The 24,727-nt window shown below is 39.4% G+C and overlaps 3 protein-coding genes across 5 annotated transcripts in view; 2 read left to right on the top strand and 1 right to left on the bottom strand.

Annotated features, from left to right (window-relative positions):
• The window catches only part of LOC124049511 (dnaJ homolog subfamily C member 13), a 29,074-nt gene extending 22,303 nt beyond the window's left edge, over positions 1-6,771 (bottom strand). For 2 of the 3 annotated variants that reach the window (XM_046371232.1, XM_046371233.1), the window contains exons 1-2: positions 6,588-6,771; positions 3,448-3,528 (exon numbers count right to left, since the gene is read on the bottom strand). In XM_046371232.1, coding sequence (XP_046227188.1) covers positions 3,448-3,515 — 68 coding nt within the window. In that variant the 5' untranslated portion in view covers positions 3,516-3,528; positions 6,588-6,771. The remainder of the gene's footprint in view (positions 1-3,447; positions 3,529-6,587) is intronic. The other variant, XM_046371230.1, reaches the window with a different exon arrangement.
• A 2,472-nt stretch (positions 6,772-9,243) lies between these two features.
• On the top strand, positions 9,244-15,166 carry lztfl1 (leucine zipper transcription factor-like 1). Its single transcript, XM_046371908.1, has 10 exons — positions 9,244-9,540; positions 9,852-9,976; positions 10,129-10,323; positions 12,265-12,322; positions 12,846-12,917; positions 13,027-13,092; positions 13,176-13,253; positions 13,558-13,734; positions 13,840-13,943; positions 14,117-15,166. The coding sequence occupies exons 1-10, from the start codon at positions 9,538-9,540 to the stop codon at positions 14,133-14,135; spliced, it is 897 nt and encodes a 298-aa protein (XP_046227864.1). The 5' UTR covers positions 9,244-9,537; the 3' UTR covers positions 14,136-15,166.
• Positions 15,167-21,648: 6,482 nt separating this feature from the next.
• Positions 21,649-24,302, top strand: ccr9b (chemokine (C-C motif) receptor 9b). Its single transcript, XM_046372030.1, has 3 exons — positions 21,649-21,893; positions 22,023-22,072; positions 22,886-24,302. The coding sequence occupies exons 2-3, from the start codon at positions 22,028-22,030 to the stop codon at positions 23,942-23,944; spliced, it is 1,104 nt and encodes a 367-aa protein (XP_046227986.1). The 5' UTR covers positions 21,649-21,893; positions 22,023-22,027; the 3' UTR covers positions 23,945-24,302.
• The last annotated feature ends 425 nt before the right edge of the window (positions 24,303-24,727 follow it).

Genomic DNA, 24,727 nt, shown 5'->3' on the forward strand with positions numbered 1-24,727 from the left:
TTGAAGTTGTGGTCAGTTTGTGAACGGTTACTCATCTGTTTGATTTGAAAGCCTGACAACCCACCACTCGCTTTTTATACAAACTACATGTTCAGTACTCTAATGGTAAAGATTTAATAGACATAGAGTTTGTCTTTGAACTAAATGACAGCACATGTTAACACCACAAAGACGATCATGAGGAACCTTCCTTTGAAAGATAATCAGAAAGAAGGCAAAAAGCAGACTCATTTTCTGACTGAAGAATGCCAATTCAAGTATGAATAGAAATTCACTAAGTGCCTTTCTAGCCTAGCCCATAACCAAGTGATGCCGTTATAAGCAGGGAGGCGGAGCTTGGATTTTGTCTGTAGATGTAGAGGCTAAGTTTGCCTGCTAAGATAAAGAGCTACCTGCATGTAGGAAGGTGGGATTAGTTGAGATTTAAGCGAATAGTATACAGAAAATGTAGAGACCCAAACAACCTTACCAGTGTCTTATGCATATTTTAGCTTATCTACAACAAATCCTTTTCAATTACCCCTGGCGTTTTTTTTTACAACACATGTGGCTGTGGTTCACATTTCCATTTATACAAAGATATTAAAATCAACAAGGTAGGGAGTTGAAACTATATTGTGGCAGCTCAGCCATCAAATTAGACACAGTGATTGCATATAATATTCGTCTGATGAAAGTTAACAGCAGACATGAGGTTCTTCAGAGCTTTTTCTTCCACTTCAACAGTTTCATAATACATCACATTTAGTAACTTCCTGTGCCTTACTAAACCCTCTTAACCACGTCTACTCTTTCAATAAAATTTCTCACAGAGAAAACTGAGATTAAGATTTGTTTGACAACATAAAAAGCTAGGACAACACTACATAATCTCCTATACAAGACTGAACAAACACTAGCATTCAGAGACACAAGAGTGGAAGATGAACTGAATCTCAGCAACAGATCCATAATGATGAGAACAACTGAAGACTGAAAACCTTGTTAGCAGACAGCTGTAACACAAGCTATGTACTATGTATGTAAAACTGCTAGCGAAAAATATAGTGAAAAATGTAGTTGATGTTCGGCTTCCTTATTGTTGGAGAGACATCATAATGTAGTATGAAGGCATTCATACAGGGTTCAAACTCTCCATTTGTCAAAAAGCACATAAATGCGCGTCATTCATTAGGACCCCACAAAGTCAAATCTAATATTGTAATTTAGAGTCACAAGACCTGAATTAAACTTGATCAGGAGTACAGACAGAGAGGGAAAAATCCAGCTTTAACAGTTAAGAAACCCCACAACATGTAAGCTCTAATGTAATTTTAACTTCACAGAGACAACAGTGATTTTGTTTTACGATTTTTACTATTACATCACCATAAAGTTTGAAATGCTATAAAAACCCTGTTTAAACACACAAAAAAAGAAACCAGACAGAAAATAGAGGAAACTACAAAGCATCACCACATCATTGTGGTTTTTTAATTTTCCTTCTACTCCGGGAAGAGCAGTTGACCAATATTCTCCTGGTCTCATGACCAATCTGCCACAGTGTATTATTCCAGTAATTGAAAACCTGACAAAAAGAGCAGACACCATATTTTTGCACATGCACTTTAATTAAAGTCAAACTGGACTTTGACTAAAGCAACTGAAATAAGCATTTAGAGTAAAACACTGGTAGTTCTTGGAGAAGTTGCCAAACCAAGTTATGTTGAATGTTGTCTAACCTACTCATAGGTAGTGCACAGGAATCACAGACGAGTCTAATTAAAGCTGACTTTTGGGAATATGTTCTATATTCACAGTGAAGAGCTGTAAATGACTTAAACCGTAAATGCTTAAGTTTGAGATCATCCGATTACCTGAAACAGTTTCCTCTATCTCAGGCCATAGTTAATTAAACTATTAGGCAAAACAACGCACATTTTGCTCTGGCTAACAGTTATGTTTTCATAGTATGGCACTCTGGCTAAAAAAAATAGTTTGAATAATATGTTCTTACTAAACTGGTAAAAATTAAACTGGATTTCCAAAATTTGCTACCCACTGCAGACAAAAGTAGCCTCAGTAATTGAGACTGGTATGAAGCTGGATGAAAGAGGATATCCTGACATAATACTTCTCTTTCACTTTCTGCTGGCCTAATAAAGCTCTGTGTTACTTGTACCCTTTTCATGCAGCAGATGACGCGGATCAACTGAAATGTTGTTTGACCCATTCACAAAACTGATCTCTGGCCAACACTCAGACACTTACGTCTGCAAATCTAGTTACACTTCACTGATAAACCACAAAATAAACTGTCAAATTTCATTTTCATTTCTTTCTGGTCTCACACTCTCTTATGATTACCCACTTACTCATATTGTTCTGTGCTCTTTAGTCTTTCTCTCTCAAATGATCATAAATATTAATACTGATAAATAAAGTTTCCACGAGGGTCACACACCAACATCAGCTTGTGTCGACCCGTTTCAATCAACCATAAACAGGGGTTTAAACTGAGTCACTGTGTTGTTCTGAATGAGATATTGGCCTCCACTGTCCATCACACATGTCTCTGTTGGACACTTCAGGATGCATTAGCAGGATGAAGCTCTGATGATGGCTAATGCTCTGCAGGCTGCAGCCCTGCTTAAGTTACCCAAGTCAATGGCAGCCCTTAATGGGACAAAGACATTTAGAGAGCAGGTATTGGTAATGTGATCCCACTGGCTCACTGCTCAAAAAGGAACCTGTCCATCCTTTAGTGTTAAGGGTCACCAAGCATCTACATCAATTTGTAGGCCTACACAGGCTTAAATGTGTAACTTTATGTATGAAACCCAAATGTATGTTAGAACCTTACAGTAAGTTGGCTTTATTCTCTGGTAATGTACTGTACAAATTCACTGTTCAAAACAAACTGTTTTGCGTACATCTCAAATCATGTAAAAATAAGGTTACAGCTTCACCTTTGTAACCAACAATCTATTTACCATCACTCACGTAAGTAGGTTGAAAGCTGTCTTTACATTTTATGAAAACATTAAGAGAAAGAAGAAGGAGAAAGAAATATACTTGGGTGAAGCAGGTTTTCATGCTTTTATATCCAATCAACATAGGATTGTCAACACTAGTTCTGTGCTGTGTTTACTGCCAGTATCTTCATAAGACAATATCAGTATCACAGTATCAATTTCATAAGACAGTGCAGCTCCACAAAACACACATCACTAGTGCTGATCAGTGACTGCTGACAGCAGTCTGTAGAGCTCCTGGCCCTAGCTAAGATAAGGAAGTCAACACAATGGAAGCACTGAGTCAGGACTTCAGGATTTTTCCCAAAATGTCTTTAAATGGTGACAACGGGAAAGGTTTAGGTTAGTGTAGCATTCTATTATAAAGAAGATGTGAAACAGGCAAGCCCTGAAATCCCATCGGTGAGGTTAAGAAACAAGTTGTGGGTCTTACTTTCCCCTCCAGGAGTGTTTGGTGGTGTAGAAACAGGCCAGGTCTTTATTCTCTTTGACGACATTCATCTTTTCATAGGACCTACAAAACAGAAGAAAAGATACTATGACCAGGATCAAAAAAATCAGCCCTTCTACATTTTCAAAACAGAAAAGGGTTCAGAAAACAAATAAGATCATCATTTGAGCACTACTTGAGGGGAAGTGTTAGAATTTAGTTGCAGAGCAGAGGGAAAGACTGATAACCAATGGCCCTCCGTGTCCTGGTTAATGTCCGCTCTGTAAGAAGTTACCAATAACATGCACCTTTACAAGTTATTATGTCAAGTTTATGTAACACACATTCCAATATACCTCCACACACACTTCACACAGTCATTCAACATTTTACAGCTCAAAGGGAGAAACTCCCAGACATTCCCTCTGTCACAGAACTAATAATGAGTACAGGGTGACTATCCGATGGCAGAGAGTAGCCCATCGCCCATGACTGACAGATTCCTCAATGTCATTACTGAAGTTATGAGCTATAGCACAAAAGCAGCTGGTAGCACATGACCTAAAGTTTATGATAAACCAGACTTATATCCTCATGCTCTCATTCATGCCTGTACTTTTACATGCACACCTTGAAAAGAGGCCTACCTGAGGAACCCAATGGTATACAGGCTGCTCAGTAAAACAGAAAGCCTGATATCATCAGCACAAACACAGCGTAACAATGCACCAGCTGAGCACGTGTCAATAAGGTCTGGTGGAAGCCATTGTGGCCTATTGATCACTTTAAATAAACAAGGGTTAGTATGTAGGCCTGGTGCCTGATTTGAATGAAAAATCTGTGCCATAACTGAAAGACAGCTAGACATTCTCAAACCTGGAAAACCGGTGGATGAGGATCTGAGTTTTTGTCACTACATAGTTTCCTTTTAGGACAAATACAAAGCATTGGTGGAGCGGATGGGAGTGACATTTTGCAACAGACTGTTTCAAGGCATTAAAGACAACAGACCAGATTAGTGCAAACAGAGGGGATAACTGCATGTGCGACCCTTAGTGCAGTAATTTGCAGCCAGCTGCAGTATGACAGGGGGAACCTGTGTCAGCACTCTGCCAGGATCCTGGAAAAATCTGACTCCGGCTTTCCTTCCTCTCCATTTCAGTGTGCAACTGGATCAGGGTGCCACAAACTAGACATAAAAGGTGGAATACACCATTCATCAAGGCAATAACTGCCTGACATTTAAAGAGGGAAGGACGCAAATACAAGCGAATTGAAGATGCCACAACACCAACACTGGACAAGGGACTTTAAAAATTGCCCAGTTTCAGCACCTTAATAATTGAAGCCTGTGCTGAAGAAACAAAGGTGCAACAAAAAGCCCAGAGTCAAGTTTTGCATCAGCTGCCTTGTTTTCTCAAATATGCATTCATGCAGCTGCACAGTGAATCTAATCTAAAGCAGGGCGCTGGTGGGAGGGCCAATAAGACATGTTAGCAGCAAGCAGTGCACAGCATGCTCTATGCTGTCACAGAGGGCAGTGCAGTTTTTATAATATTACTGTGATGAGTGTTTAAAAAAAAAAAAAAAAAAAACCAAAGCAGATTCCAGGACTGGGTCATGTGATTACCGCTCCCGGCTCTTCCGGTCTGTATGCAGATCAATAGAAAATTATTCATGGGCTATCCTTGGCAGAGTATGGCACAAAAAAGTAAACAGGAGGACAGAGTTACGTAAATATAAATGGGAGCAGGCCCAAAGCAAAGCACACAACATTTACATGGTAACTTGCTCCAGACAGGTCTCACAAGTTTTCAGAAACTTTAACAGAGTTTTGGATAACTGCTAACATAACTGACAGTCTGTATGATCCCATGGTGTGTGCTAGAGCTTGGTTCAACCAAGTAGCACTTCTAATGGGACTGTATCAAACCTCTAAACGGGATCTAACTGAGCAACTGAAAACAGACTGTCAACCGCATAGGAGGTACTGACCACACAGACTAAAGCCACAGGTTAGAAATGTTATGACAAATAACACTGTGCAAACAATTCTTTTGCTCTGTTTGTTTGGGTTCATTCTGTTTTCTACCCTGTTTCTCACAGCTGTTGAAAAAAAAAAAGTTGGATTCACCTGTTTCCTTTAGTAAAGCAAAAAGAATGGGAAAACTGCTTGAGCACTGGTGTGGGTACAAGGGTCAAGCTGTCATGTGCCATTACATCATTATACAGCCCAAGTCATTTTTTTAATTCTATCTCCAATTACAACTGACTGTATGTTGGATATAAGGCTTTCACCATGACTGGGCTGACAATACAATAAAAAATAAAGTAAAATGGCCCAAACCAGACCTTTGGCCAGTAAAATAAAAAATCTACAGGCAGCATCTGGACCTTGAGCACCAAATATTTCATTTAGTCTTGAGGTAGACAAAAAACAAAATGCGTAATATCATGCTGGATTCTACTACGTGGTTTTCTTTTTTAAAAGTTTTTTCTTTTCTGCACTGAAGATGTGTTGCAATGTTTTCCCTTCATGTGCCAATTATATGAAGCAATCTCTCTCCCAAGACGGGAACTTACACTGCTTCTGTAGTTCTCGATTGATTTCAAGAACATCTTGCTTGCAAAATCTAACACACTCGCTTATGTTTTAGACGTAACTTGAGATATAAAAAATGTGATTACACAAAAGGCATTAAAACGACTAAGGTCGATTCTTAAGTCCACTTGAGGATGTGCGCTGGCTCACGATCTGTCAAGTAAATCCATGACAAGCAGCATTAACGTTACCTGGCTTTCAAGCGCTCAGCCAAACTCTGCTTCATTGCAGCGGGCCTATACGGTTAACTGATTAGCTAAACACAAGCACGAAAAGACCGTTTGAACGATGTCGACGCTTTTGCTCCACCTAACTAATATAACAGACAGCCCAGACACGTTTGTTATTAGCGTTTGTTTACCAAGTGCAGAAAATGGGCTGTGGCGGGCTAACATTGCGTTAGGCACAAGCTAGCGGCTAACTAGCACATCATTCAGGTTTAGTAGGAGAACTAGCTAGTCGTATTAGCTGCGGGGTTCAATCAAGCAAACACGGGGAAGATGGCTTAAAGAAAGTGGCAGGCGGTAGCGAGGGCATTTACCTGTAAAATCGCTAAAGGGTGTTATTCGTAGAGGTCCCTCAGCCCCCCACCCTCCTCTGAGTGCGCTCGGTGCTTCTCAGTTTTCCCACTCTGATGCAGTAGGTTCTCAGTTGCGGCGTATTCCCCCCAACAGGGATCAGGACGCTGCCATATTCCTGATACCAAAGTTGTGCCACTACGCATGCGCGAGGCCTGCCTGTCATGCGGCTGTCAGCTGATTGGTTTGTCCGGACGTGGAATTATCGAAATACCTGACCCAAGATCAGCTCTTATTTTCACATTCTTCATTGCTTATATTGTAACATACATTCGAAACTGACTTCAAAACAGTTTATTGAGCTGAACTAATGCCGAATGGGTTTGATAATAGAATTTTTAGGTTCCACTGGGGCCTATTTGAAAATAAGGAGTGATTAAGTAATAATCAGATATTTATATTGACAATAATTTGATTTTGATGGTGTCCCTGATAAAACGTATTTTCTAAGTTCTCTGACAAGCGATCACACGGAAACTGAATTACACGTCTTTGCAGCTCTCTGCCCTCTGTTTGGCTTCTTGATATCTCATAAATTTGTCAAGGAATACATTAAAGGTAATTCAACTAGGTATTTTTATATAAACATGTAAATTGTTTTTTTGTGTGTGTGTTGTTTGTTCAGCCTGCTAGGTAAAACGATAGGCTTGGAGGAAGAAGGATTATAATGCCATCTAGGGACAGTAACCCACCAATGCAACAATAATTCTGGTCAGAATTAAGTTCAAAGTTGCACAAATTGATTTAAAAGTTATCAGTATCACTAACTTTAAAACACAAAATTAATGTCACCATTTACAGTAATATGTGTCAGATTGCTGGTCCAGTTAGATAGCAGTTGAGACCCTCAGCAGCTTGCAAATAAAATAAGTACACACTACCTGATCTACATGCATATAAATTGCTTCATTTCTCATCCTTTAATTATAACAGTTTATTTAAGAGGAATCTGCAAGTACTTGTTTGTACAATCCCATAATGCTTTACTGCAATGCTTTTGTTTTATTGTTACATCTTTAAGCTCCCGTTCAATTATTTTCTTTGAATGTTTTTACTCTAACGATAACCCAAATTCTTCTGTAATTTAATTTCTATGCCAGTTTGCTAAGATATAAGATATAATTTAGAGAACAGCTGGAGATATGACATCATCATCCACTAATTTTGATTCTGCCCCAAGATCTAAAACACATGTGAACAATGCAAAGTAATCACTGTGGTCTAACTAACCTCTGAAGAACAGCAGCACCGTGGGACTCTCACAAAAACTTAATGTTGAAGTGTTATTTACAACTTGCAATCCTTCAAAAAATAGTCCCTGTGAACTCAGTGGTGCCTAGCTCTTGTGTCAAATTGTAAGTGACTCACCGTGATTGAAGGTAAAGGGGAAACATCTTGGCCTCTGTGACTGTCTGATGTTGCACAGTGAATCTGAGTGGGGCAGCACAGAGTGGTCACGTTATGTGGCATCTGATTAGGCGACTAACCATGCGCTGCCCGTTAGTCTAATTTAATTACAGCTAGAGACATGAGGAAAATAAGTTTCCTTTTTCCTTCTTGGAGACCTCTTTAAGAAAATGGATAGTGATGTCCATAGACTTCAGTGGCAGAGGATAAGAATATAGCACCTCATAATCTCTACAAAGTTTTTATTTGGATCACATGAAGTCAAAAGAGTTTAACCACTGGTGGACACAAAGGGGCTAATGCCCCTTGCCATAAGTAAATTTAAACATAAATGTTTAGATCTTACAGACTAAATGTCAGCACAATGTAAAAAACAATATTAGGTTCCTATTATTACCAGAACCATAAACATAACCTAACCTCACCACTATACTCACAGAGAAGTGGGTCAAGCAAAAATACCACAACAATATATTGTTGAAAGACCACAACAATATCTTGTGGTCTTTCAGAATTCAGGTCACTGCTGCAAAGAGGTCACTAGTTCCCTGTATTATTATTGCAATAAGGCTCATCATTCTGAGGGCCTGTATCCCTCTCACACTTTTTTTCCCCCGTCACTATACTGCCATCTACTGGAGCACACTACACACTGAAGCAAGTTAAAGATGACGCGGTACAGCCTACATGCTGTACATTAAATTCAAACTATTCAGGACCAGTAACCTGTAAATGAAATTTCTGAGAAATTTCTTGGAACGGAACGAGGGAGCAAAAAATAAATCGACTTAGTGTCATGCTTTGACTGAAATTTTCAGTTTCAGGAGGTCGAAAGTCCAGCACAAAAAAACGGCAGGGTCGATGTTATTAACAAACATTTATCTCCTGAGTCCACAGTTAACAGAATATTGCTCAGATTGTAGTAAAAAAACAATGGGAATGGTTGCTTTTAAATGACACTTGCCTAGTACCAGTCTGAATTGTTTAATCGGTATATACTTCGTAAAGGACAGATTCAAACGTCTGCACCACTTTTTTGACCGTAGCGAAAAATGTTTTACGTCTCAAAGGAAAGATGAGACGGCAGTAACCATAAAATGTCAAGATTTATGTAAATGTGTGAAATTTATAACAGTGTTGTTGCTGTATATCTCATTTTTTTTGTTCTAGGAAGTACGCGGCGCCATTGAACGCACCTCTAGTAACCAAGGTGATGACGCTTTTCTCCGTTACCAAGGCATTTTCAAGGCAAACACTAGCTTGTGAGCTAGGCTAGCCAATCTGCCAGATAATCTTAAAGCTATGATATAACCCTCGTTTGGCGCTTTGACCGAGTTTAACTTAAAGTAAAAGGGACTTTGTCATCGACTTCAGCAGCTTCAGCGATTTTAGCCTGTAGTCAGTGGCCGAAATTAGAGGCTGCGAACACCCATTTTCTTTTGGATCAGCTCAGTTTACAAGCTAGCTAGTTTGCCTAGTAACATCTACGTTAGCTTCGCAGCCAACATGGTAAGTAGCTGCTATCTTTTCCTTCTAATGGATAGCCAAGTCACCTGTTTGCTTTTAGAGGTTAGCATGCTAAACGTCTCGCTCTGTTTTGTTCGAAGACGCGTAATTAGCAAGTGTCCTCATAGATAGCTCGTGACATGTACAATCTCATGTGAGTAGGCCCTGTTACATATTAGCAGAGGAAATCCTCTTGAAGTTAGCTTATAAGCTAACTGTGGTTACCATTACAGCTTCTCTCTGTCTCTCTCTCTTCGTCTGTCATCTTTGGTGTTAATCTTTTGAGTATTTTCTCACTTCTTGTCTCCATGTAGGCTGAATTTGGGTTTAATGAACACCATCAGAATGAAGTCATCAATTACATGCGATTTGCACGTTCAAAGAGGGTCCTCAGGCTAAAGACTATTGACTCCTGCTTTGAAGAACTCAAAGACAGCAGGCGAGTGGTCATACTTATGTTTTTGATGACTGTTTTTTATAGTTTCCACCTTAATTAAGACTTATATTTGAGTAAAGGAAAACGTATAACACAATCATTAGGTGCTTTTCAGTTCAGATGGACCAGTAATGTGTATGTATCTTTCTCTGAAGGCTGGTGGATGAAACCTTCACAGTGGACGAAGTGAGGGAGATGCTGGATGGGCTGCAGGTGGTGGTGCGTGGGGAGGTGGAGATGGAGCTCATCAACACAGCCCACACCAATGTGCTACTGCTCAGGCAGCTCTTCTCCCAGGCTGAGAAGTTTTACCTTCGACTGCAGAGCGATATCTCAGAGCTGGAGAACAGGTGAACAGTGAGGAAAATTCAGATTCAGGCTTCCTATTAACTCATGATAGATTAATTAATTAATTAATTCTTATTAATAGACTAAAAACACCCAGGAAACATGCGATAGTCAAGTTTGCTCCTGAGAAGTACAAAATGATTAAAATGACTGTAAATGTTGTGACAGTTCAAGGTCAAACAGAGTGCCACAGAAGAAGTGAGTCAGGCTTCAAAAGACATAATACACCTTCATGTTCATGAGAAAAACTCCACTTTGTACCACTTCCTCCCCAGTGCTTTTTAAGGTTAGATCTCTTGCATGTTACAGTATATGTACCATTATATGTACCATGTCAGGCAAAAAGGTCACTGCCAAGCCACCTGCTCATCCGCACTATGTAAATTTAACCGATTTTTCCCATTACAGTGGTTTGCTTTTTGCAGTGATGTGCATGCAGTCAGTAGCCTGAAAACCTCAACTTGTGACACCTCACTATCATTTTAGTTAACCTACACTGGACCTTTTAAAAACTGGATAGATTGATATTTTCTGACTCGCTTTGAGTGACTGCCGATGCCAATATATGCACGTTTTTTTTACCACCTAATTACAGAGAACACCAAGTCTCCCCGGTGCTTTTCAAAATGTACATAGTAACTGGGTAACACAAGAAAACTACTTAGTCAGCAGTCCTTGTCACATAATCATATTTAAATATAATAAATAATAAATAATAATTTAAATATTATTTTATTGACCTGTCACAGCAGCAGAAATGTTTATTTCAGGTCAATGTCAATATTTCATTTTAAAATGTTTCTCAGCTGCTACTGATGGTGTGCTGATATTATTGTGCTGCTCTATGTCATAGTGTTTTTTTGTCACATTATAAGTGTGAAAATAGAGCAAGGCAGATGTGTACATGTGATACCAGCAATAAAGATAAATCGCATTTGAGCTTTGGTCAGAAAGTATTTTGATATTTTGGCAAAGGATATATTACGGCTTTTTTCTTAGAACGCAGAGGTTGTAATATAGATCATTAATAATTCACAGCGCTGAGATCTAGGGGAATCTATTCTGACTATTGTTGACAGTGGCTTTGATAAACAAATTTGAAAATAAAATTAAAGCCCAAAGGACACGTCATCCTGTTCCTCTTTTTACTGGTAACATAAAGGAAGCAAAACATTTTTCTGTGTTCACTACCTTCACAGTATTTGATCTGAACTTCAGCATCTGAACAAAACGTCATAAAATTTGCACTTCTTGGCATGTTATAAAGTAATTCTGTGGAGCAGAGTGTAAAGCTGCACAGTGCATGTACATTCCAGGTTTGAATGTACTTGTGTGATATTCAGGTGGAATTCATGTCATGTCTGCCCTCTGTAACCTTTCACCTTGTTTACACACTGGGCATGTTTTGAAAATGTTGTTTTGTTCGTAATATGCACATAATAGGTGGATAAACAAGCCTTTTTTTGCAGGGCCCTACGTGACTGATATGGCATCTAAAGCAAGGAATACGCCCTAAGTCACAGTCTACGTGTGTTCTGCTGCTATGTAAAAACCACATTTAAGCTTTTTCATAGAGCTGTTTTGTTTACCACAAGTCTTATATCCTAAGTGCTGAACTGCGACCAAGAGCAACGGTATTCATTTTCCTTGCCAAAGTTGCATAACCGCCAGATGGTAGATTCTTGTACTGCCTAAACATTGTGGTGTCAAGTTATGTTAGAAGACAAGTAGTAAGATTTAAGATCAGTATCACTGCATTCAGTGTTACTTACAAAATGCTGACATTAACTTACTATAGTAGAATATTTTATAGACAGAGGTTTTATTTCTGATTAAAATGTGTAGATAATATTTGTCAAGATTTAAAGCTATTTTGTATTCCCTTCTCTGTAACTTTATCCATTGTTCCAGTGCCAATTCTTCTACTTTTTCATCCTGTATAGGGAGCTGCTGGAACAAGTGGCTGAATTTGAGAAGACTGACTTTAAAACCACTGATAAGGTGAGTGTGATGTGGAGCGTTGTCACATGTGGAACTTCAAACATCACCATCAATGTAGTCATTAATCATCTTTCCAGAGATATTTATACCCACATGTTTTTCAGTAACTAGAGAGCTGTACAGCAGCCCTTTGCATTTTCAGTGTTTTTATAAGTCAGGCTGCTTGCCCTTCACACGTAGTCGTGCGGTTCAGAAGTCACACATCAGTGAGGCTGACGTGTGGTTGACAATGCACAGTTAAAGAAAAGCAAATGAACTTCGTATTGAAATATTCCACTCTTTCATGGGCTTTTCACAATGTTCTCAAAAGGTCAAATCATCTTCACATTTGTCAGAAGCTAGGCTAGATGGGTATAAAATGCTTTTTTTCACAGTTACTTTCCATGTTTACTGGAAAGGTGTGTGCCACAGACGTATATATATATATATATATATATATATATATATATAAATATACAGTGCATACATACATATACAAATATGGACTAGAACGATGCTGTTGTTGATTTAACCTTATTCCCAGATAAACCAGGAAGCAAGCAAACCTAAGCTAGCACCACTGAATGAGGGTGGGGTGTCTGAACTTCTTAACAAGGTAAAGTATGTATGTAATACTGCTTTACATGTACAGATTAATTATAGAAAGGTGTGCCCTCTTTATTATATGCACCCGCTCCTTCACACCTATCTTAATATTTCTTCAGGAAATCACAAGATTACAGGAGGAAAATGATAAACTGAAAGCCCGCCTGCGGACTTTAGAATCCCAGGTATAACAATTATCCGTATATTCTATTTTCAACACAGACCATCTAGTTTATGTTATTAACCCTGCTCTGGTTAATTCTCTTAGGCGATGAGTGCACTCGATGAGAAAACCAAGGCAGAGAGAGCTCTGAAAGACCTTCAGAAAGTGCAAGGTGAACAGCAGGTACTGTTTGGAGTTTGACTTGCAAGAAGCATCATCCTGTTTTTGTGACATTTGAGTTTCCATGTTAGTGCTAACTTTTTTATTTATTTATTTTTTTTAATGTATTGCATCTGAAAATTTGCTGTCATTTGGCTTTATTTGCTAACTGGCCCCTCAAACGGTGAGTATCTGGCTGTCCACAGCCTTGCTTTTGACCTTCACTGTGTATAGGAATAGGTTATCGATTCTTGTGGAGTGTGAAGATGTAACAGCAAAAGTCCATTCAATCCATCTGAATTTGTATGTTGTTTCTTTTGCCTTTGAGTCGACTGCTCGATCCCAGGAGATCAACAATCTGGAGGACACGGTGGCAGCTCTGCGGGAGGACTACGAAAGGTCTCTCAGTGCCAATGCTGCCTCCCAGAGGGATCTGCAAGAAAACCTGATCTCTTCGAAACACGAGCTTCTGCGAGTGCAGGAGCAGTTGGCCTTGGCTGAGAAGGTGTGTCACTGTAGTCAGGCTTTACCTGCACCTACCCACTTACTGTTGAGTCATTGGGACAGTTGGTATGGATACATTCAGCTGCTTTGCTGTTATGATGTGTAGGAGTTGGAGAAGAAGTTCCAGCAAACTGCGGCCTACCGAAACATGAAGGAGATCCTAACAAAGAAGAATGAGCAGATCAAAGAAATTAGAAAACGACTGCAGAAGTGAGTATTTTCAAGAACAGTGTGTTCTATTCTTAAAGGGTAATATCTCCCTGAAGAATATATAAAAATCATAAAACACTGAAAATGTTACAAGCAAAACACCGGCATGACCCTTGATGTTTTTTAAAACTTGTAAAAACGCATTTCAAATATGTGTCACTTGTCTGTTTCAGATATGAGCCCAATGAATGAGTTCTACCCAAGACAGCTGGTTAAACAGGTGTCCAGAGGGCGAGACAGGAAAATTTATGGCTGTGGTTTGGACAACGAAACCATCAGTCCCACTACTGCAAGACAACAGAGAGAGAGAAAGAAAACGGCAGTTCCTCAAGGAATTGTTTATTCATGCTTTCTCTGGCATCTTCGGTAGTTATTGGCTTTAGTGAAGAGCGGACGTGGGGAGGTTGGCTGTACACACAACTGAACACGCAAATGAAGTAGTGACAATTGATAGCCTTTTTCAGCTGTGCTTTTTTTCTACGTTTCAGTCTGGATCTCACTAAGAGTAGCTAGCAGACTTCCCTCAGTGCTCTATGCAATTACTGTCATGTCCCTGTTTGAAGAGGCCTTGTCCATTTGGACAGATATGTACTGTCTGTCTGAAGCTCTGCGGTCTTATGTATCTGATGGTTTTAGGTCATATTTAACCTTCTTGCACCAGGTAACTGATTATTGATATTTTGCTGATAAGTCTTAATTTTAGCAGACCTTTGGTAGTCAAACTTCACTGATTTAGACCCAAGCAAACCGCAAGCCACTTTGTTTATTGATAGTGAACAGCTTCAAAGTAAAGTTTCATGAGCGTTTGAGGTCAAACACTTAACAGCATTTCATGTGAAAACGTTTCCAATGATGTGACATTCTGTGAAAGTCTGGCCATCAAAAGTATACCAAATTTCTTGCTTTTTATTTTTTTTCTGCTCTTGCATTTTGAGTGACATGAATAGTGATGTAGAATGATTTCTCTTCTTCCTATAAAGGCCATAGAATATTTTTGTGTGGAATCTTTAACTGTGTACTTTTCATATTGCTGTGGGTGACGGAGTGTAAGAGAGAAAAAAATCTATATATCTACCTATATATATATATATCTATATATATATATACATGATGTTCATGAAGAAATGCTCTTGTAGAGTATTATACATCTGCCCTGTATTATACTAGATGTGCATTTGTTTGTATTGTGTAAAGTATGGGGAAATAAAAGCTGTTACCAAATATATGTGTGGTCATTTTTAGAATGAAGTCATTATACGTGGTCACTGTCATGTTGTGTTTCATTTAATCATCTAAGCAATCATTTTAGATTGGAAATAGATTTGAACCTATGATTTTTTTTCTAATATTTGAGCTGTTCCACCTACTGTGGTATTATGTAAATATCAGACAATAAATATCTCCCATCAAGGACTAAAAACATGTCCATGGTGTATCCCTCCACATATCTGCCCACTGCATTCTGCTACAGGCCTAAAGGTTTTGTGACAGTGATAACTGAGTGTGGAAATAATTCAGCAAGGGGGCGCCATACAGCAGTAATGCACAGATGACTAAAACATATCCCTTTCTTCATGAACCTGAAAAGCTGTACATGTAAAGGTCATGGGAACATACAATCCCAGTAGTTAAATCAGGCCTCAGTTTATTCAATGTTACTACAGACACATTTCGTCTTTTAACCACTGTATGGTTTTACAAGTCAGGACATCAGGACAATATTTCACTCACACATGAATGTTGACTTCAGCAACTCACATACAGAGAAACTGTGGCATTTTTTTTTTATATTTGCTAGACCATGCTTAAAGAGAGAGGGGTGACACACATTTATTCCCATAGGTTAGACTGGGGCTGTTGCTGTGACGCTACTTGTTGCATGCTGGCCCTCTGGGACACACCACACCTTTGTTAAATTTTAATTTGTATGTGTCAAAACAGACAAGGCCTGGGCCTGTGTAAATTTTCTCTACAATATGTAGGGCTATTAAGATTATATAATTTTTGCGTAACTTAATCCTGAATCAGAAATATCAATTTAGTAAGATAAGAATCAATGACACATCAAGCAAGATTTTGTTGTTAGGATCAAAACTGTACATTAGGATCTGGTTTATCACTTTCTGAATGTCTTACCACCCACACTCACACAAGGCAGTTGTGTTTTTGCTTTGGAGCACATAACCACTTCATCTGCTTCCTGGACTGTTTCACATGTCTAGAAAAGAAACTTTTTTGTTTTTGTCTTATAACCAAGCTAGATTAGATGGACTAGATAGTGGCAAAGAAATAAAGTGGTCACCATTCAGTCAACTGTCAACCCCCTGTTGTTTTCACTGAAACTCGTCAAGCCACAGTTTGTCCTGACTTAAACTTGTGTTGGTTTTGTGTCATCTGCAGGTGTTGTGCACACTTCTTCCTCTAGGTGCAGAGAAAGAGGGGTGGGGGAAACAGACACTGATGAAAAACTTGTTTTTAAAAAAACCCATACAACTTTTTGCTGTCCTGTTAAAACAAAAGAGGTAAAAAAAAAGGCCCATAATTTCCCATAAGTGTTTGCTTACAAAAATAAAGATCAGAATACTTAAATGGGTGAATTCATATTTATCTGCATGCATTTGTTGTTTTATGAGTGGCAGCTGAGGAGTAATTGTTCCAGGAAAACAGCTTATTATTTCAGATAAGATACAAATGCTGAACAGTTGTCTATCAGGGCATAAAATAAATCACAGCGTGCAGCTACACAGGAAGTGGTGACTAGTTTCTCTCAGAGCCAAACTCAATCTCTCGCTCTGCTGAGAGCAGCAACAGTGACAGTATTTTCCCACAACTTGGGGCAACTGTCAATATATGTCAGTGTGTGTACCCATTCACTCTAGTTTCCTGCTCACTGACAAGCCATCAAAGGGGTTTTCTCAGTTTCACTGGCAAGGCAAGAGCTTCTGTTTTGTTTTGTTTTTTCTCCAGAATCATCATGCAGGCTTATACTTAAGAAATAACGCACATTTCATTGGAGTTTCCAAATATAATGTGATTTCTGAATGTGCTGCATCATGCTTTAAAACAACAATGGTGTAATGTTTTAAGGAACTACAAACCTTTTAACCTTTCGGTTCTTGATTACAAAGGCCTATTGTGTGGCCAAAAGCTAACTCTCCCAGAGTTTGAATACAGAAAATACAACATGATGTGGTGTAATCATTCATTTAAAGTGAGACCATGTAATTTTGAAATAACAAATAAAACCCTCTCCTCCTTACAAGTGAAATGTTGGCTTAACCACATTCCTGCACAGTTTGGTGCACTTACTTGGTCTGGTATGACCAGTAGTTTATGGGGGCAGCCGTGTCCTAGAGGTTGGAGAAGCGGCTTGTGATCGGAGGCTTACTGGTTCGATTCCTCCACTGGACGGGCAGGAAAAATTTGTGTGTGGTGTAGTGATTAATGCGAAAAATGCTCATCCCCTTCCATTAGCCGGCTGATGTGCCCTTGAGCAAGGCACTTAACCCCCCAATATGCTCCCCGGGCGCTTGATGCTGCCCACTGCTCCTGTGTGTGTTTCACTTCCTGTAATTTGCTTGGTGTTGCGTGTGTGTTCAACTAAGGATGGGTCAAATGCAGAAGACAAATTCAGTGTGTGTATGTAAAAATATATATACTGTCAATAAAGCTGATTCTTCTTCTTCTTCTTCTAAGATAAATTTAGCAATACAAATTGCTGAACACCATGACTCTTCTCCACCTGTGCAAATGTTGCACTTTGTTTTACCAGTAATCATCATTATGGAATAGTCAATCGAGCTATAACTAACACAAGTTACAGCTAAGTCTGGTGGTAATGTTTTTAATTTTGCAATAAGTAAAGTTGAGGGTAGTAAAATTTTGATGTAACAGAAAAAGTTATAAAAATTCATACTGTGGGGAACACAAATGCATATATCATTGTCTGGGAACCAAGAATGTCTGTACAAAATTTCATGGCATCAGTTTGTAGTTCAGATATTTCAGTTTGCTAAGTTGACCTTATGTTGAGTTTGTTCTGTCATCTGCTATTTTCAAGGATTGGGATCAGCTGTAAAGCACAAATGAATAGAACATCCTTGGTGTACTTTTCCCCTCAGATCTTTTATGTGTGCCTCCATCTCCGTGACTGTGGTTTGTGACCATATAAGACTGGAAAAGGTTAAGTGGCTTAGCAGCTACCACAGGGCTACTCATTATCACTCAGCATAATCTGCCAGTTCCTAAAAAGATCCTCAAGATTAGCAGATTAAAAGACGTCAGATGAATATCCTGCTACGGAGAATGACAGTTCCGGATATCAGTGTTTTCTCTTGTTGTTACAGATTTCCATGAACCAGCGTTTCTTCAACGTACAATTTCTGCAAAGAGCAGCACAATGATTCAGCACTCTAGTCGGCTTCTGTGTCCTTTCAGCTCTTCCGCCTATGACATCGATCAAGTGATTTTCACGTCATAGCCCCATTGAAAAGTGCTGCTTGAGTTGTGTGGTCTGTTATTTATGGTGACGTGAAGATCCAGCTAGAAAGTCATTATAGACATTATCAACAAGATCAACATTATCAATGACCTTATTTAAGTGATAGTATGTGAAACAAACACTGTGTAATGTGAACATATAAAGCTTTACCGGCTTTAGGTTTGAGTAAGCATATTCTCATAATTCAGTGTCATCAGTACATGCAAATCATGTAAAAAAAACCCCCAAACTGTTCTCGTATTAACCTACAAGCCACTCATTTAAAATCAAAATCAAAACTATTGTATTTCCTGTTGTACTCTGGAGCACTGCACCATTAAACTTGTTGACTGTGATTAAAATATGATTCTCATTTCTCACAGTAGCGACTCGAGGTTAAGTAGTTCACAGCAGTTCACATGAAGGTTATGATATGTGAAATTTATCGCCTCTTAGAAGAGATTGTGCTACATGTGACATATCCAGCATGTAAACGAATTCGACATGCTAAGGTTTTCCCCTTTTGTCATCAAGCACTGCACAGTGGCACGCAGCTAAAACCAGACTGTCTGCATCATCACACACCGGTGACTAATTCATGGCTTCTCAAGCTTTTTTTCACCTGTGAACTCTTCTTAGGCCCCAAAATTTCACTTTTCAGCATTAAGAACTGTTCCTCCATCAGCGTGGATGAAGTTTCACCTGGACTGAAATAATAACATATTTCAAAACCAAAGTTATATTACATAGAGTGTAGAGTATAAATGATTATATATCACACATCTGATTTGGGTTTTGGCTCCTGTAAACCTGTAAACCTGGCAGGTTTACTGTTCTGCATCCCCACCGATGTGACTCTCTGAAGCACAGGATTGTAATAGAGGTTTCTGTGTTATCCACACCTGACCGTGAGATCATAAGCGCGTAGTCAAATCCATTTTTTTTAATACAACTGTGTCTTAGCACAGTGACTCTGCTGTTTCCTCTTTACTTTCAAGTCAGACCGTGTTGAAATTCCAAGAACAGTTTATGGCAATGCTAGAAACAGATAATAGACAAGTGAAAACGGGGATAACAAAGCTGAATAAAAGTGGTTTCAACTAAACACAGAACTCTCATGTATATACATGCACGTTAAAAAAAAGGTGTACATTTAAATATATATAAAAAGTCTGCTGTCTCATTGTCTTGGAGGCTGTCCAGGGCAGCTGGCTGACGTGGGATGAAGCTCAGTTGGAATCCACCCTACAGCACCTCCACAACACACACACACAACGCACTGCTTTGACAGTTCACTGTTTATTTGTGTTCTGATAAATTACTGCAAAACCTTTCTTGTTGACTCCCTGCTCTACATACATGTCAAGTGTTTCTCCAAATTGTAAACAATACAAACAGTCAAAATAAACATATATTGTATGGATATATAGGCAGGTGGTTACGTGCTTATGTGCAGAATACATATTAACAATCATGCATTATTGCAAAGCACAAGTGGCTCAGTGTAGACAGGACCCGATATGAAATGTCTCTGTTAGAATAAGCCATAAAATGTTCAGTCCTGTTGAACCCAGCAGTTCCCAACAAAATCACAGTGTCTTATCAAAATACCTGAGTGTTTATCTAAGGTTCAAACTGGGACTTGATGTTGCATTACCTTCTGATATTCTCTGTAAGTGAGTACATTTCTATTTGGACATGTTACAGTATGTCATGGTCTTTTTTCTGTTTGCCCACAGGTAAAAACATTTCAGTCAGTTAGCTGTACTTTGGTGGTTAGTGATGCTATGTGAGTAAAATCTGTCAGTCTGCCACTTTCTTCAGCAACCTGTTCCCACAAGGAAAACACTCATCTGATCATGACCCGGCCGTTTCCCAGTACCTCGCCGTGATCAAAACCGAGAAACGCAACCAAAGTTTGGTAGAAATCTGAAGAGCTGATGGCCCACACGCTCTGCTTGGGGTGTTCACAATAAGACTGAAAAAGTTGTATCAGGCTAGGAAGTGAAACTATGAGAAGATAGCACCCCACTCTGTCATGCAGAAAGCCTTCACAAGGGCCAAAACATTCCCACAAGAGTTAGACACACACAGAACACAGCACAACAAAAAACTGATGAAGTACTTCTGGTGACTACTAAACATTTGAAGCTACGCAGGTGGTTTTGTATATGCTTTCTCCTCAGGCTTTAGGAGAAGTTGGCTGGTATGACGGGGACTTTCTCCTTTGCCACGTTTTGTACCAATGTGGTAAATTACGTGACTATTTATTTGTGACTATTTTATTCATTTCCCTTTACTCTTGGCAATACCAGTGAACTTTGTTTTTCCCAGTGTTTAGGAAGTTCTTGTTTTTTTCAAGATAATGTCACATGAGTGTCTTTCCAGTGATTCTGAAATGTGTGAGTTGGCTTTTACAGCTCAGTGTTTATATTACTGTTTGAAGCAGAGATATACAATTAGATTTGAAGATTGAGATCATTGCTAGCCAGTTGACATAGATTAACATGTAATACTGGAAACATGGAGAAACAGCTCCTTCTGCTTTGTCCAGAAGAATAATCATAATAATGATAAAAAATCCCCTCTCCAGTACCTCTAAAGATGATTCCTAAACAAAAACCAAGAAACCAAGGGTAACATAGTTCATTTAGAGAGTGGTATTAATCTTTTCATATTTACTTTTAGTAAGAAAGGGAATAATAGCATTTCCCAAAATACCAAACTATTACTTTGAACAAACACGTTTCACTTAAGTTTTTGATAATAGAGAAAGTGTTTTTTTTTGTTTTTTTTTATCCAAGGTATTTGCCATCACTGCTTACTTGGAAATAAAACTCCTATAAAATTCAAACTTCACAAGAGCTTCATTCACCCTGTTATCGTTTATTCAGTAGGAGGGTCTTTCAAAGGGAAAGATGATGTTTGTTTGGACAGTCATTTTGGGCACCAGAGCAAGCACATTGCCTGAGCACTAAAACAGTAGAGCTTGCAACCTTTCATCTGTTTTAAACTGCACCCCATGGTTTTCAGTTTCATGCATCACTCATCTGTGGTGTGAAGAGCTATACACACAAAGAGCCAAAAAAGGTTATGCAACTTGACAAAACTTGATCGACTGTGGAGGGAATGTGGGTGTATTGTTTTGGTTGCAGCCTGATGACCATGCTCCAGTGGGTCGGGTGTAAAACCTGCAGCTTCCCTCTGAAACTGGCACGCCATCATCACTTGAGTTAGTGCTATATTTAGGGAAAGAAATAGGGTATAAATCACCAAGGATCGCGTGCCGTGTTTGTTCTACAGGCGAAAGATGAAGTGATATACAGATGAGCACGTGATCCTGTGGTTGAAGGGAAGCTACATAAGCAAGTGAAGATGAGTCTGGTTGTCAAAGTTACAAGCTGTTCTTCCCAGACAAAGAAACAGAGCTCTGACTGAGAGGCTGCTCTCTGCATCTCGTCACTGAGTCGGTAAGTGATTTATTGTTTTTACAACGCCTATTTTTTTTTCCACGTGTGTTCTATTTTTTCCTTGTTCTGCCTAACAACTTTACAATGTTGTGGTGTGTAGTCTTATACCAATATTCTGTTTCCTTGTAGATAACATGGATGAACCATTTACAACTTTTATGACCACGGAAAGTTACACTGTAAGTATTCATTTATGATATATCTTCAGCAATGATACCAGTGAAAAACAGTGAACTAGTAACTAGTGGAAATTTTTCATGTCTGTATTATGGAGTATATAAAATGTCAGAGTAGAGGAAAGAAAATTTGCACTTTTGGTGCTGACTGCTGACTACTTGTTTTGATCACACCGTAACACTGCCTGTGTTGTAGTGGTACAGTGTGGTCAAAACCATATCAGTGTTCTTTATTAAATATGATACATTTCGTATTCTTTTTGTTATATTTATGTTGTTGATTTCATGCTCCAGGTAGGGTAGATTTATCTAAAGCAGACATCTCTATGATATTTGAATGTGACATTCACAGCCGTAACAACATCAAATTTTCCATTGCTTGAGAAAACCTAAGCCCCCGGCTTTACCCCGCTGTTTATCTCTGCCCTAAATCTAAACTTGATGCTTCTGGGGTACTGAGCTCTGCGACGTGGGCCCCTTTCTGCAGCCCCTAAGGATCGTTTAACCCCCTCAGGCTTGGATAGCAGCAGGAAATTGTGTGGTAGTGTGGTTTCTCCTGCGCAGACACAACACCTGCACCTGACAGCAGTTTTTTGGCACGCTCTGGTTAGCTTGTACGTCACAGCGTTTCATGTATGTTACTGTATTCCTACAAGAAGCATGTTATGAAACCCTGACAGCAATTACTAAGTAGAGCAACAAGGAGAGGGGAAAAACATGCTGACAGGAAATGAAAACACAGGAAAATAGGGTAGTGTATCTGTTGCACATAACTCATTTTAATACCACATCACATAATCTTTTCTTTGATTGCAGGATCCATCTGACTACTCAGATGACTATGACACAGGGCCGACCGAAAACACAGGCATGTGTGACAGAAGCTGGGTCAGGATGTTTCGTGGGCAGTATGAGCCACCTCTCTTCTGGATCATCTTCATCCTTGGTGCTGTGGGTAACCTGATGGTGGTTTGGATCTATACCACTGTGCGCAACCGCCTGAAAACAATGACAGATGTGTACCTGCTAAACCTGGCTATTGCTGACCTCCTCTTCCTGTGCATGCTGCCCTTCTGGGCTGTTGATGCCATCAAGGGTTGGGACTTTGGCATCAGTCTTTGCAAAATGGTATCCGCTATCTATAAAATCAACTTCTTCAGCAGCATGCTTCTGCTCACCTGCATTAGCGTGGACCGCTACATTGCTATTGTACAAGTCACCAAGGCCCAGAACCTGAAGAAGAAGAGGCTGTTTTACAGCAAACTTGCCTGCCTGGGTGTCTGGTTTGTCTCCACTCTCCTGGCTCTCCCCGAGTTTGTCTTTGCCCAGGTGAAGACTGACCATAACGGGCGGTCATTCTGTACTCTGGTCTACTGGAACAACGTGAACAACCGGACTAAGATCCTGGTGCTGTCCCTGCAGATCTGCATGGGCTTCTGCCTTCCTCTACTAGTTATGGTCTTTTGTTACTCCGTCATCATTCGCACACTTCTGCAGGCCAGGAACTTTGAAAAGCATAAGGCCCTACGTGTCATCTTTGCTGTGGTGTTTGTGTTTGTTCTCTCTCAACTGCCTTTCAATAGTCTGCTAATAGTGGAGGCCACGCAGGCTGCTAATACCACTATGACGGAATGCAACATTGTAATTGGTTTTGATATAGCTGGACAGGTTGCCAAGAGCCTGGCGTACACTCACGCCTGTCTGAACCCGTTCCTGTACGTTTTCATTGGAGTACGGTTCAGAGAAGACTTGTTGAAAATTGTGAAGACGTGTGTTGGCTGTCTGGGCAGTGGAGGGCTCACTAAAATACAGGCAGTTCCCAAACGTCCCTCTGTCATGTCAGACACTGATACTACCCCTGCCCTTTCCATATAAATGCCCATTTTCCTGAAATCCTAAACCTGAGACCTGAGCCTAGTTCCATATGGTCATATTCCTCATTTTGTTCTTCATGCATTACTTCCCACTAGCAGAGCAATGCTAACATTTCAACTTTTCAATGCTAGCATTTACAGTTTTTATTCATCAGCTACATATTCTGACAGTTATTGGCACAATTTTTGGGAATCACTGTATAAAGTGTATATTAATGTAAATACAGTGTGTTGTTTTAAGTTTTTTGCATTTGTTCTATCATGTATTTCTTGTGTGCTGCTGTAACTGAATAGAAAAAAAAATGCATTTTTGATTATCAGCTACAAAACAACAATTAAAAATGAAAATTAAAAAATCTTATGCATTCTACAGCTTTTGTTATTGCCTTCTGTCCATACAGTGAAAGAGATGCAATTAACAGTTTATGGCAACAACACGTGGAAAGTATCTGAGTGCTTTCACTGGTATAACGTTCTTGGTGTGGTATGAAACCCACTTGAATGCGGCTACAATGTTTTCGATCTGACGAGACATCCTCTTATTGACAGTCTGTGCCATCGTCTGTGCCATCACTCTTGACTGTTGAACCTTGTCTGTGTTTGGCTATGACTTGGCAGTTTCATAATGGATGCTAACGTATGCCTATTAAAGCTGGCATCAAAGAAGTTTCCCACAAGGGCTTCACAACGGCTGTAGCTCAGACAGGTAACAGACAGGCTTTCCGTGTGCAGCCACAACTTTCGAAGCACAGTGATTTCAGTTTTACTAACTTCTAAAAGCAGC

This window comes from Scatophagus argus, chromosome 18, assembly GCF_020382885.2.
Source record: "Scatophagus argus isolate fScaArg1 chromosome 18, fScaArg1.pri, whole genome shotgun sequence".
Taxonomy (NCBI): domain Eukaryota; kingdom Metazoa; phylum Chordata; class Actinopteri; family Scatophagidae; genus Scatophagus; species Scatophagus argus.